The sequence below is a fragment of the Onychomys torridus genome, chromosome 5 (assembly GCF_903995425.1).
Source record: "Onychomys torridus chromosome 5, mOncTor1.1, whole genome shotgun sequence".
NCBI classification, from domain to species: Eukaryota; Metazoa; Chordata; class Mammalia; order Rodentia; family Cricetidae; genus Onychomys; species Onychomys torridus.
Window position 1 is genome coordinate 32,094,926 of NC_050447.1, and position 14,651 is coordinate 32,109,576.

Below are 14,651 nucleotides of genomic sequence, written 5' to 3' on the forward strand. Positions count from 1 at the left end.
AACCCAGAATAAATCCCTTTGATTATCAGATAGACTCCATGGAATTTCCTCATTAAGGAAGAAAGGATGGTAACAGCCTAATCACAAGAAGTGTTAAGTAAGATGGAGGAATGTTGGGGCTCACACATCCAAATGATTATGAGAGTATTTATTGAGTCTAATAAAACGTGTCCAGAAGGAAAAGGAGTAACACACAGAGGGTTTGTCATACATGACTGAAAGGGTGAATACTGAGAAATGCTTATGTGAGTGTTAGAATGAATAAATATAAATAAATGGACTTTGAAACTTCTGGACAACCCCATCTCCCCTGAACCTCACACACCATTCCTGTCATATAGCACTAAAGCTCTGTGTGCTTGTCCTGAGCTCTCTTTAGCTCCTGGATCTTCTTGGGTAGAGTCTTGGTCCAGAACTGCAGCTTTCTGGCCTTCAGGTCTCGGCCCACAGAAGGATTGATGTCCAGCTTTAGGTACTGCTCATCATAGACCAATTCTGGCCAGTAGGGTAGACCCTCACTGTTGGGGTTCCTGTGGATATGCAACCAACAAGGAAGGGTAAGGCCACTCTCATCCAAGACCTGGTCCTTTGATTTGGGTCACAGAAGTCGATGAGTAGGCCAAGGCCAGAGGGTACAGGACTCATCTACTGATACAAGTGTCACCACTAGTGTCTGGTCCATATGAAGCAAGGGAAGCTGTCTAGTTTTCTGTGTCCTTCTCAGAGGGAAAGTCTAAAGTACAGTACCACAATACTATGACTCACAAACCAGGTCTGTGTGGGATGAGCAGTCACTGGAAGCTAGAAGGTATCTACCTAAGTATGACCTGGTTTGGAGCACAGTGGTATAATTAAGGATCCATGCATGCTAATGAGGCACACCCTCATGGGAGGCCTGGATGCAGACCTATCCGTAAGAGGTTGAGGGAAGGGCATATTCTCACCCATGTCTTGCAAAGTTGGCCCAGTACTTCATCATCCTCCTGTTCAATAGCTTCTCCTCCACTGTGAGGTCAACTGCAAACAGAAGGAAACAAGGGTTTAAATGTTAGCTCCGTCATGCAGGTGAAACTCATGCTCTACTATAGCAACCATAGCCTGAACCTGAAACCTGACGTGGATTAAACTCTCCCCTCAGCACTTAGAATTCAGGATCCATCTGAGCCTCCACTTAAATTTTCTCAAATTCACCCCTATGCCAGAGTGCTCTCATTTCTTCTAGCACAAGCAAGACTGGGAAGTTTCATATCCTAATCCTGGTAGAGGTTTTGTTGGTTTCTTTGTTTTGTCTTTTTTTTTTTCAGCTCAGAAATAGTGAACACTTGATCCTGTTTTCTCCCACAGCCTCAGTTTCTTCAACTGGACTGAGAACTCAGCAATCCCTCAGGAACTCATCTGGGGCTCCAATCAGCTCAAGAAAAGCAAGGAAGACTCACGTTTCATGCCCCAAAGGTGGGAGCCAAAGACAAAGGGAAGGTGATCACCATGGTCAGCCCTCACATGCGATGGTCTGTCATGCTTGATATAGCTTGGCTGGTGCTGAAACTCATAGAAGTAGACAGGAGCATGGGAACCTGTGAGACATATGTTGACATAATGATTTCTCACATGGAGCTTTTCCGCCTAAACTTTGCTGACAAGAAACCTTGTTCCAAAGTTAACTAGAATTATAGTTGAATAGTGAGCTCCAGGCTGGAGAATTGACTATGGGAAACCTTTTTTAAATAGTGACCCCAGCATTCCCAGATGAGCAGTTTTGACAAGACACCAAGTATAACTAATATGTTTCTTCCTCTGGACCTGGATAAATGCCATTCATTTACTCTAGACATTAGGATTTACTGAGGTAAGTGTCTTTAGTTACCTGGTATCAGAGACCTAATGAAAAGCTTGGTCAGGCCTGGATACTACAAAGCTCACCTGGGACACACAGCTCTAAGCTCCCCCTGCCCTTGGTCTTGTTACAGATGTACTTACGCTGAAAATGTGCTACTTGGAGTGCAGGGATCACAAACATGAAGTCCTCCATCAACTCTCTGAACTGTGCTTGGAGGGTCTGGGGGTCCTCAGTGTCCCCCATGTACTCTTCCATTAGCAGACCACTACATTCAGGAGGCAACATCTATACCAGGAGGAATCAGGAAGAGTGATGTTAGGCAGGCTCTTGGATAGGTAGGCAGCAGCCTCTGAATAAGGAATGTGGCCTGGGATGAGACAGTATATAGGGGGAATGGTACAAGCTTTGGGTGAGCCCACATAGAAATATGCACATACACCAGCCTTTATTCCCATGCACAGTGTCTGAGAAGAATATATGGGAACACTCTCTGTCAGGACAGGAATCAAGGTCTCTCACCATCTGTGCTGCTGTGCTCTTCAGAATAGCTGGCAAGGTTTCTCTGGTTATGTTCTTTATGACATGATCAAGGCCTTTTGCCTGGAAGGCAGAGGAGAGTCTTAAGTATAAGGTGGGTTAGATCTAGCTCAGTGTATCTCTGAGTTCCCACACCCACCATTTGAGTTTAGGTTCCCAGGGGGTTAGAACTAGGTCTCACCAAGGGAACTCCCCATCCACATTCATCACTGTCTATACCAATGATACTGGGGACAGGTTGAAAATCCAAAGAGGCCAACAGCTTCCGGGGGTGCCTAGGTAGGAACATCCCATCCACCACAGCAGGGATCATAGTGAAGACCTATGGGGCATCAAGGGTCAGTGCTGAAGATCAATCACATAAATATTCTGATGCTGACTGAATATCCACACTATTTTCCTATCTCATCTCAGGATGCTATGCTAACTCCAGAAGAACCTAGACATCAAAATTAGCCTATCCTGTTATTTCTGCACACAGTACTATAAGGACACCAACCTGTAGAGGTAAGTTAACTGATTTGAATATAAGTACTGAAAATCCTACATTCTGGTGACCTCCAATCCACACAATTCTCCCAACCTGGTTGATAGTCAGAATCTCTGCTTCAGTCTTGTCTCGTAAGCAGTGTACCAGGTCCTCTGAGTCCTTGGCCTCACATCCAGATAGGTTGGCCACTGTCTGTAAATGGAACACATATGGTTGGCTCATCCTTCCCAGCAGGAGCAGTTTCCTTGATTCTAAGTAGTTGTCATTGCCTCTAAATACCACATTCTACTTTTTGTTGTGTATGAAAGGACTTAAGTGGAATTATTTACGTTTTCTGTTGCTCTTATGTGATAGCTGGGAAAGGTATTGTTCTACCTGTATATTTATTTAGTTTTTGGTTTTTTGTGTGTGTAGTGTTCATGTGTGACAATGGTTATGGTATGTCATTTTTGCCTATGAAGGTCAGAAAAACCCTTGGGTGTCACTTGTCATCTTACCCCCGACTGATACAGAAGGGCCCACCCTACTGTAGGCAGAGCCACCCATGGGCCGGTGTCCTGGGCTACATAAGAAATCAAACTGAATAAATATGGGTCACAAGGCAGTAATCAGTGTTGCTCCCTGGCCTCTGTTTGAGTTCTGGAATCCAGGTGCCTGCCTGTACTCCCACTCTGAGTTCGCTTCAAGTTGGACTACAAACTGGAAGCTGAAATAAACCTTTTTCTTTGCAAGTAGCTTTTGACAATGATCTTTCTCACAGTAATAAGAAGCAAAATAGGAAACTATGCCTATGAATTTTTCCAATGGTAGAAGCCACTGGGCACAGCTTTGGTCTCATATAACATACTCAGTATACATAAAGCAAAGGGAGTGGATTGTAAATTTTATGCCTCTCAGGAGCCTCTAGCTAGATCAGGCCCTCTGGATAAGTGAGACAATTGAATAGCTTGATCTGTTTGGGAGGCACCCAGGCTGTGGGACCAGGATCTGTCCTTAGTGCATGAGCTGGCTTACACAGGGACACATGCTCAGCCTGGAAGGAGGGGACTGGACCTGCCTGTACTGAATCCACCAGGTTTAAATGAATCCCTAGGGGTGTCTTGGTCCTGGAGGAGATGGGAATGGAGGGGAGGGGCTGGGGGGAAGGTGGGTGTGGGGGCAGGAGGGGGGAAGACAGGGGAAACCATGGCTGATGTATAAAATTAAAACACATAATAATTAAAAAAAGAAACTACTGGAAAGAAACTATTTCTCAAGATACTTGTTTCCTCACAAAACACAACACCAAGGATACCACAGGCAAGGACTGAAATAGCAAATAAGGCCTGGTATTATAGAGTGAACTCACTGTGTAGACCACCTCAGATGTGTCAGAGATAAGGTCAGGCAGCAGGGCCACTCCACTCTGCATAATGGCTCCATGGAAGAGTCCTTTGGCCATGGGGGACACAACAAGTGAAGACACACTTGTGCCTCCTGCTGATGCGCCAAAAATAGTGACCCTGCCAGGGTTGCCTCCAAAGTAGGCTATATTCTGCTGGACCCAGTGTAGGGCAGCCACTTGGTCCAGGTAGCCCCAGTTGCCTCTGGTGTGCTGGTCTCCAGTGCTGTGAATGGACAGGATTAGGAATCACAGGTCTATTTCATGTTATACTCCGCCCCCATGTCCAGCCCAGCCCAAGGATTACCTGAAAAAGCCAAGGATACCCAAGCGATACTGGATAGAGACAATTACTATATCCTCAGTAGCTGCCAGTATGGATCCATCATTCATGGAAGCCATTCCTACAACCAGTCCACCACCATGGATCCATACCATCACCTAAAGACATCAACACAGTTGATAGGAGGCCCACACATAGCCCAACCTCAACTGTTCTGCCTATTGGATTATCAATCTCTTTATCTCTGTGCTGGTCAACTAACACACAAACCTAAAGATTTCTAGACATGGTCTAGATGGGGTACTCTAGGCCTATAAGCATATTTCCATTCCAACTTCCTCAACATGAAATCTCAACATGGATGAATGGCTCTAGATCACAAGTAATATCATCATCATCCTCAGACCCATCAAAGTAGAGTAAATGGAGTGTCTCTATGTGTGTCTTTCCTGATTGCTAATCAGAAGGGACATCAGATCCCATTGGCACAACAACTAACCTGCAGCTAAAAATTTTGGTGATGTTAATATGCAGGCATTGAGTGCTCTCCAGAGTGGGTCTGCCAGGTTCAAGTTGATTAGAATTCCTTGTTTGTTCAAAGACCTAGAGTCTCCTACCTCTCAGAGTCCCAGGGCTCTGTGTCACACACCCAAGTTTAAGCAGCTCACCATGGCTGGGATGACCTTCTTGAACCCAATAAAATAAGACTAACCAGGATCTAAACTACAGTGGAGCTCAGAATTACTTTGTCCCTTCTAATCTTCCAGAGAAAGAAACATCCTCTTCCCCAGCTGACCACAGCCTGACACTCACAGGTAAGTTAGATCCTTCATGGGCATGAGCTGGTGTGTAGATATTGAGATACAGGCAGTCCTCAGACATCGAAGTGCTAGGCACAATCAGATTAATCTCCTTTGAAATCTCTGACTTCATCATATCAGTCTGCAGACACCTGGTGAAAATGGAAGACAGTCCAAGATATGTTATGAGAAAACTTAAATCTTTGTCTGAATTTTCTCTCAGCCACCTTCAGCTGCTGTGTTCCACGATGCCTTGATAACATATGATACTTCTTCAAAGTCCCTTAATACCATGGTAAAGGCCATCAGCTCTGTGGAATTGGGAATGGAGCAGGACTTTCATGGTGGCGTCTGGTTGGATAGTAATATCCTGAAAGCTAGTTGGTGGAAACTGCTGGTAACCTCCATGAAAATGACTGCCTTCCTGGCCTACCATTAATCACTTCTGTACTATTTAAACCCTATGTGGTGGTTAGTTTTGATTATTGATCTTAATGAGGGAATGTCTAGGTCAGTAGTTACAAATTTTCCTAATGCTTCAATCTTTAATACAGTTTTTCAGGTTGTGGTTACTCTTTACCACAAAATTATTTTGTTTCTATTTAATAACTGTAACATGCAAGTGTTATTAATAGTAATGTAAATATATGTTATGCAAGATATCTGATATGGAACCCCTTTGTGTCTGGCTTTGAGAGAAATGTTTCAGCAAAGCCTTTCTATGTTTATGTTAATAGTAGAGACTGAGAAATTGTTTCAAGACTGTTTAAACCATGAAGAAATATTGTTTCTCTGGAGAGTCTGTACTTTGTGCTACTTGAGAGCTTGCAACTGCATGGACCTTGATCCCAAGGCAATCCTGGCTGACCTGGCATTCTTAATTTTGATTATGGCTTGCTATAATCAAAAGAGACTGAGATTTGTGTAGGTTTCTGCTCCCAGGGGAAACAAGGGCAAGATGACTTTGGTGGTTGGAACCTTTCCCAGCCATAATTAGCATTTTGTATGCTTGAATAAAGTAGCTGGAGTGAGCTAGCTTAGTGTCAATCTTTTTCAAAACACTTGTACCCCTCTGCTCCTTCAGAAAATGAAGGCTTGGCATCTTGATAAGCTTCTCTCTCTATTGTGGCACCTATGACACAACATAAAACAATATGTTTCCTCTAGTCCCTGTTTCTTATTGGGGATGTGATGTGATCAGCTCCCTTGAACTTCTGCCCCTGTGGTTTCCCACCTATGGGTGATTATAACCTCAATTTGTGACCCATAGTAAAATCTTTCCTCACTACATTGCTTTTGTCAGGGTACTCCATCACTGCAACAAAACAAACCAAGACACTTGAATATTGGGGATCTGAGCCCACATAGGAACTACAGGGATGAGTGGATAATACCATAGGGTAGTGAGACATTCTCCATTTTACCCCAAGACTCTCAAAGTGCTTCCTTCTTCCATAAAGTCTCCAGATGAAAACATGTGTAATTGTTCCTTAGTCAATGGCACCTGGACAATGAAATGGCCTTAGTCTCTCTCCTCACAGCAGTACCTGCAGCTAAATCCCTGCAGGTGTCAAGCTCTGACCCAGGAGCCTGGCACAGGTGTTCTTCTCTAATCCTTAGCACATTCATCATAAACATGCCTGGCAGATTGCCCTCAGTACAGACTGAAGCTGCTTTAGAGCTGAGATGGAGGAGGCACTGCAGTGTGGCCTAGAGCTCAGGCCTGAAGTACCCTGGGCCCCAGAACTTACATGGCTGGATGGGAGGTTCCATCTCTCACACCACTCCATGGCTCAGGGGGTTCAGGGGGAGCAAAGCGCAGTGGTCCTACAGGTGGCTTGGCAAAAGGAATTCCCCGGAAGGTATAGACACCAACATCACTGTCTTTCACATGGACAAGACTTCCTCTCACCTGCCCTGTGTGTGTGTTCCTGATGGGGCTGGATGAGTGCTGGCCTGTAAGTGGAGAGATGCCATCAGTTGTCACCACACTTAGGAATTCTTACCTCATTGTCACTGTGGTACATGAGGAATATAACAAGGGTCCTCTCAGTTCAGCTCTTGAGTGTGGAGATGAGGTCTTCTGGATTACTTAGGGCCTTAAATCTTGTCCATTGGCCTTCTTGAAAATTGACAGAGCACTTCTCTAGTCAACAAAATTATAGGTGCAGAGACACTTGGCATTATGAAGGAATTGTTTTCATTATCCAAGGTCAGTAGGAGCTCTAGCCACAGAGGAGGAGGATCATGTCCCTCCTGCTCTCCTGTTCCTGCTGGCTCCTCAGTACATGGTAACCTTACACATCTCTAACCTTCCATGTACCACAGAGTCCATCCTGTGGGCTTTGGTGGATGCATCAGGAGATTCCACTCTTTCATCTGTCACCTCCACCAACTTCACTCTCCCTGGTGCCTTCCTTCCCACAAGCTCAGCCTCTGACTCTGCAGAACTGGGCAGCTCTGACCCTGGTTCCCTCTGTTCACTTAGACAGTCTCACCATGCACGTGGAGGAGGAAAATCAGGAGCCCACAGGTCACAGCATACAACCAGCCATGAAGTCTATCAAGGGACATGTTGAATCCCAGGCCTAGTTTTGTGCTGCTACCAGATGACAGTCTCACAACAACAGGAAACAGAGCACATAGGTCTTGCCCAGGCTGGAATTTGTACCTTTTGGGGTGCAGGTGTGGAAATTTACATGAGCAAAGTTCTTATTGCAGGAGAACTGATAAGGCAGAAGCCACAGGGAGCCAATAGCCAGCAGGACGGCAAAGCCACCTCTGCTGTTTCTGCTCTTTCCCTGGCCTCTGAGATAGACACAGCATGGCAGCTGAAGTTCTTCTGGAATGCCAGAATCCCTGTCCTTGAACATAGTGCTGTGACCTTTTCCTCAAGACTCCTCTGTGCTGTCAGGACTCAGAGCAGTGAGTCCACCCTCAGGGTCCCTTGTCCTTATGGTGATCTTAGGATCTGCAGGTCCCCTCCCTGTCAGGTCATGCTGGTTTCATTATAAGACACTGAATTTCTGGCTCCTCTTCCTGTGTGTGCAGCAGTTCAATAACACCTTCAGGTCTTAGTGCAGTGATTCTCAAACTCTCTAAGGCTGTGTCCCTTTAATAAAGTTCCTCATGCTGTTGGTGACCTGAAACATAAAATTATTTTGTTATTACTTCATAATTTTACTTTTGCTTCTGTTATGAATCATAATGAAAATATCTGAAATGTAAGCTATTTGATATGTAATCCTAGATATAGTCATGACCCACATGTTGAGAAGCACAGCCCTAGTGGTAATCCCAGACATCAGCCTTCCTGTACTCAAAGGAAGGCCTTTTCTCTCTGCCCAGATCCTAAGCCCAGATGAAGTTTATCCCCCACTCTCTGGTGTTAAGGATTATTTGGCATTACAAGAATCACCATTTTGATGAGGTCCTATGGTTGGCCTTCAAGGCAATGAATGACATTTGTTAAAAGTAGTATCCTAGGATAGCACAGGTTTCTTATATAGGGTGGGATTGAGATCTTCAAGATCTTGAAAATGGGAGATAGAGCCCTTTAATTACTGAGAGAAAATGCTTTAGGGAAACACAGAGGCAGATCAAGGACCATTTCTCACCTTTGTATACTGTATTAAAAGAGAAAGTTTTTAATAGAAGGACTTGCTGTGGATATTGCTCTGTGTAAATAAAGTTCTGATTGGCCAGTGGCCAGGCCGGAAGTATAGGCAGGACAAGAGAGAAGAGAATTCTGGGAAGTAGAAGGTTGGAGAGCGACACTGCCTACCGCCGCCATGAAAAGCAACATGTAAAGACACTGGTAAGCCACAAGCTATGTGGCAAAGTATAGACTAACAGAAATGGGTTAATTTAAGATAGAAAAGGTAGATAACAAGCAGCCTGCCACGGCCATACAGTTTGTAAGCAATATAAGTTTTTGTGTGCTTTCTTGGTTGGGTCTGAGCGACTGTGGGACTGGCGGGTAAGAGAGGTTTGTCCTGACTGGGCCAGGCAGGAAAACTCTAACTACAAATGGCATCCAACATGTAGGCAAGAGTTTCCACCTAAAACCTGAGAAAAAAGATTCTAAAACAGAGTTAAAAACAGCTTCCTAATTGTCTCTCTCAAGTTAGCGGCAGCCTGCTGGTTTGAGCTACTATGGCGGGTTCCTGGCATGTGCATCTGACCTGCAGTATGGCGGGAATGAGGAGTTTACAAGCGGCGCTTTACTCTGCTGCGTGGTAGATTTAGCCTTTGCTAGTTAAAAAAAAAGTTTCTGGGCTATGCGCTGCTTTGATAGAACTGCTTCTGATAGTTGATGGTACACATGGCTCCAGACCCAGAGCTGGCAGTAAACTGTACCATTGCCATGTTGGGAAGCTGAGGTGGGTGGAGCCAGCAGCCACAGCGGTGTTTCAGTCTTACAAAGATGGCTATTACACAGAGAATCTGGTTTATGTTGTCTTTGGGATTTTTAACTGCAGAAAAAGATTTGATCGTAAAAGCTGTTGAGTTAAACAAATATGTAAATTTTAAAGGTACCTTGACTTCAAAATTTGGATATAAGGATATGTTGCTTTGGAAGAGTCTCTGCTTTTGTTTCCACAGAAAGCCAGAGGCTGTGGATTTGTTCCAGATTAAGATACATCAGGTTTGATCAGCCAAGACCACCTGAAAGGTCTCTGATGACACCATGGCCCAGATGATCCAACATCCAGAATGGTTTCAAGGCAACTGGCTCAGAGGTTTACCCTCATGGACTATTCCATAATCCTAAAATTTTCTTTGTGTTCCCATAAGATATAGCACCCTGCTCCAGCAGGAAGTAGTAAGAGAAACTACGCCCAAATTCCCAGCTGGCTTTGGAGATGGAATTGGCTCACTCCTTCTCTAAACCCAGACATATTGCTAAAAGAAAAGGTTAAGAGACTCTTGTGTCCCAAATCAGAAGAGCCCTCTGGTGTGGGACAGAGAAAAACCACTATTTTATTTAAAACAGGTTGATTATAAATGCAATCTTTTTCTAAAGATAAAAAGGGGATATGATATAGATATGATAGGATGAAAGGGTAGATTAATGAACTTACTTCTAAAGAGCAACAACTTGTTTAAAATGTTTTACATTGGTACGGATTTTAGTCTATTGATACAAACTTAGTTAATTTTGTTATACTGTGTGTATATTTCTAATCGTGTTTAAGGTATTATGTTTCTATAGCTCATTTTAAATTGAAATGGATAATTAAAAATATATTAATAATTAGTCATCTATGATAATCATACTCGTAGCCATGTTAGTTAAGTCTTCTAGATATAAATAGACATATTTCAGATAGATAGGTAATCTTCAAATACTTCAAAGACCTACAGAATATGGCATTTAAAATACTTGTAAAATTTAGACTTTCTGGACAGTGAGACATGTCTGCTCCTGGCAGCACCGATTTACTTCAGAGAGGAGCATGGGCATTGAAGACACTTCATATGGAGTTTATCTTCACCTTGGCAAAAATAGCCATTTGGGCAAGAAACTATTCTTGCCTGGACTGCTTGATCGAATGGACATGCAGGACCCATAGAAAGGTGACCACTGAACTTTGCTTGACAAAATGGTCCTTCAGGTTCCTGTTTCGCAGAGGAAACTGCCAGACATTCTACAGGACACTGAGAGAAGTGACCGAGAGACTCTAGCCCTGTGGGCTGAAGACAGATGCCCCAACTTTACAAAGGAACATAAGGTGACTGTCCAAGCTGCCAGCTGTCTCTGTCTACCCTGCAAGACTCCTGAAAAATGCTCGCATCCTTCTCCCGGTTCTCAGGTAATATTATATCCTTCTGAGGTCTTTGATGTGGTTGAAGACTAGATAGTTATAATTTCCTCAGTTATGATAAAAGATAAGTTAGATATAAAACCTTAGACTCACAAATATAAGATAGATAGGATATCTTCTTTAATATTGTAACTGTAATTCTTGCTTGACAATTGTTTTGTTATATGTAATTGTACTATGTAAAAATTAAAACCTTCCTTTAAAAAAAAAGAAAAGGGGAAGTGCTGTGGATATTGCTCTGTGTAAATAAAGTTCTGATTGGCCAGTGGCCAGGCAGGAAGTATAGGCAGGACAAGAGAGAAGAGAATTCTGGGAAGTAGAAGGTTGGAGAGAGACACCGCCTACCGCCGCCATGAAAAGCAACATGTAAAGACACTGGTAAGCCACAAGCTATGTGGCAAAGTATAGACTAACAGAAATGGGTTAATTTAAGATAGAAAAGGTAGATAATAAGCAGCCTGCCATGGCCATACAGTTTGTAAGCAATGTAAGTTTTTGTGTGCTTTCTTGGTTGGGTCTGAGCGACTGTGGGACTGGCGGGTAAGAGAGATTTGTCCTGACTGGGCCAGGCAGGAAAACTCTAACTACAAGGACTAGAAAGTTTAAGGACAATAATAAAGTCACCATAATTTAGTAATGTGGGAGATGAAGGAGAATGATTGTGTCATAAGGAATCAAAGAGTTCATTAGGATCTGTGAAAGTTAGAAATAACCTTCCTTCCATGGACAGGTACTCAGGGAGACAGGGATAGGATGCTCTTCTGGTCATTTCTGGATCTTCTGATGCTCCCATCCCACTTTTAGGACACACCTTACAGTCATATTCACAAATATATTCATAGATTTCTTGAGCATGAAATATGAATCTCATAGTATTTAGATGTCCTGAGGGCAGGGGAGAAACTTCAACATACTCCAACACACACACACACACACACACACGTACACACACACACACACGTACACACACACACGTACACACACACGTATACACACACACATGTACACACACACACACACACACACGTACACACACACACACACACACACACACGTACACACTCACAGCATTGTCTGGGCCAGCACTGACATGAGAGCTGTTGCTGAGAGAAGCACAGCTGTGACCTGCACACAACATGGCGGCTGCTGTGGTGGGATCAGGAAATGAGGAGATGACATAAAGTCTCCCACTGACCTAGAAAACCTACATGCTCTAAGTGTGGATACTGGGTGAAGATAAGTGTTTGGACACCACAGGTTTGTTAACTCCTCTTTACCTCAGAAAATATCCTGATTGGATGCTGTGTAGTCTTAAGCAGTCCTGATCCTCTCTGCCTGAGAGTGCAGGGAGGTGTCCACTGAGACCCTCCTTCTGCTGTGTGTATCATCTCTACCAGCTTCTTTGGTGATATATTGTGTACCCTAGTTGTGTACCTTTGTAGTCCCCAAAATGATGATGGGGCCCCACAACAACAATTCCATCAGGACAATGATGATAGCACTAAGCTGACAAATACCACCCAAAGTTTGACTTTGGACTGAAAACTGCTCAGGACAATTTTGAAATGGCTAGCTGAGGTGATCCAGCCCCATAGACTACTCAAGCAAGGACTTGAGACAAGCCCTGCATTTTCCCATTATACAGAGACTGGACAAAAAAATGATACAGCTTCCTCTCCCAGGACTTGCCAATAAACCCCAAATTTTTCTTTTCAGGATGCCCTAAAGATGCTGTTGCCCCCAGACAGCAGGAAGTAATTTTAAGAAAACAACATCCATATTCCCAAGAGATGTGGTGGGTGGTTTTCGGTTGTTCTATTGGTTATGGATAATTGTCATTGTTTAGGATGGTTGGTTACAAGCTGCTAATTGATGACGATTAGGAAAAAGGGTAAACCAAGGAGATTATATCAGAGTTCTTGTTTGAGAAAATAGAAAAAAGAAAATGATATAGATATAAGATAAAAGGTAGATTATTGAATCTACTCTAAAAAAGATATAGAAATGATGGATAAAGGGTAGATTATTGAATGTACTCTGAAAAGAAAAAAAGAGAGAATATAGAAATAAGATAAAAATGTAGATTATTGCATCTACTTTAGAAAGCAACTACTGGTTTTAAATATTTTACATTGGATTGGATTTTTGTATATTGTATATAATTGTATGTATTAATACATATTTGAGATTAATTTTGTTAGAAAATACTGTACATATATTTCTAATCTTGTTTAAGGTATTGTGCCCATACAACTAAGTTAATAATGTAATGCAAATTGCTAGTCCTTGAACTAATTAGGATATAAAGAAATGAAAGTTAGTATTTAGTCACTTGTTACAATCTAACTTGTAGTCATATTAGGTATGTTTTTAAGGTTAAACAAATATATTTTAGATAGGTCATCTTCAAACACTTCAGGGACCTACAGAATATGGCATTTAAGATGTTTTAATAACATATATTCTTTTTATTAAAACTATGAGACATGTCTGCTCCTGGCAGCACAAACCTACTTCAGAGAATATGATGGGCATTGAAGAACTTTACTCTCTTGTAGCAAGTTAGCCACTGGGCAAGAAAGTGCCCTTGCCTCCACTGCTGTCAGTATGCTGTTCAAAATGGACAAGCAGGACACAAAAAAGGACTTCCAACCCTTGCCAAAATAACATTCAGAAAACACTGCTTCACAGATTGGTCTGTCAGATATGTGAAGCCTGTAGGCTGAAGATGGATGACCCAACATTGAAGAGACATCTTGGGTGACTGTCCAGGCAGTCAGCTGTTTCTGTCATTTCTCACATTTTTTTTTGGAAATTGCTTGTTTGCACTTCCTGCTTACTTAGGTAATATTATTTCCTTCTTGGGTCTCTGAGGAAGTTGAAGATTAGATAGTTATAGTTATAGTTTTCCTTAATTCAGAAAAGAAACTCACTAAAGATGTGTAAAATGTATAAGTTTGAAAGACATTAAAAGACAGTTTTCACTTGGAGAGAATTGGGTGAATTAGGTACAACATTTTGGACTTACCAAAATAGGATAAATAATGGAGTATTTTCTCTGAATTTGTTAAATGTTAATGGACTGGATATTGTTAATGTAATTCTTGACTGTATATATTGTATATACTTAATGTACCTATTGTATATAGTTTTTCTTATATTAGTTATAACTTTTTATTATTTTAGACAAAAAGGGAAAAATGTGGTGATATATTGTGTACCCTAATAAAGCTTGCCTGAGGATCAGAGGATAGAACCAGCCACTAGATTAGACATAGAGGCCAGATAGTGGTGGCACACACCTTTAATCCTATCACTCGAGAGGCTGAGATCTGTCTGGATCTCTGTGAGTTCAAGGCCACACTGGAAACAGAGCCAGGCAGTGGTGACATACATCTTTAATCCCAGTATGGGAAGCACACATGACTTTAATCCCAGGAAGTGATGGCAGGGCAGAGAAAGTTATATAAGGTGTGAGGAAACAGGAACTAAGGT

The 14,651-nt window shown here is 42.6% G+C and overlaps 1 protein-coding gene across 3 annotated transcripts; it reads right to left on the reverse strand.

The window, feature by feature from the left end:
- Positions 1-343: 343 nt before the first annotated feature.
- On the reverse strand, positions 344-7,902 carry LOC118584514 (liver carboxylesterase-like). Of its 3 annotated transcripts, none has more exons than XM_036188812.1 (12): positions 7,827-7,902; positions 7,080-7,284; positions 5,342-5,480; positions 4,553-4,686; positions 4,213-4,471; positions 2,958-3,056; positions 2,556-2,696; positions 2,357-2,437; positions 1,978-2,122; positions 1,437-1,574; positions 945-1,017; positions 344-530 (listed from the first exon to the last, which is right to left on the reverse strand). In XM_036188812.1, the coding sequence occupies exons 1-12, from the start codon at positions 7,900-7,902 to the stop codon at positions 344-346; spliced, it is 1,677 nt and encodes a 558-aa protein (XP_036044705.1). The 3 variants fall into 3 exon arrangements, with proteins under 3 accessions (XP_036044705.1, XP_036044706.1, XP_036044707.1); XM_036188813.1 differs by having other exon boundaries at positions 2,958-3,052; positions 4,209-4,471; XM_036188814.1 differs by lacking the exon at positions 2,958-3,056.
- Positions 7,903-14,651: the final 6,749 nt, after the last annotated feature.

What these genes read in the sequence shown, in the direction of transcription:
- LOC118584514 (XM_036188812.1), bottom strand. Translation starts at nt 7,902, where the DNA reads ATGTCCCTTGATAGACTTCATGGCTGGTTGTATGCTGTGACCTGTGGG. An exon ending in GGTATCCTTGGCTTTTTCAG is followed by an intron (nt 4,472 to 4,552) that starts GTAATCCTTGGG and finishes GTCCATTCACAG; the next exon opens with CACTGGAGACCAGCACACCA. An exon ending in GCCAACTTTGCAAGACATGG is followed by an intron (nt 531 to 944) that starts GTGAGAATATGC and finishes GCATATCCACAG; the next exon opens with GAACCCCAACAGTGAGGGTC.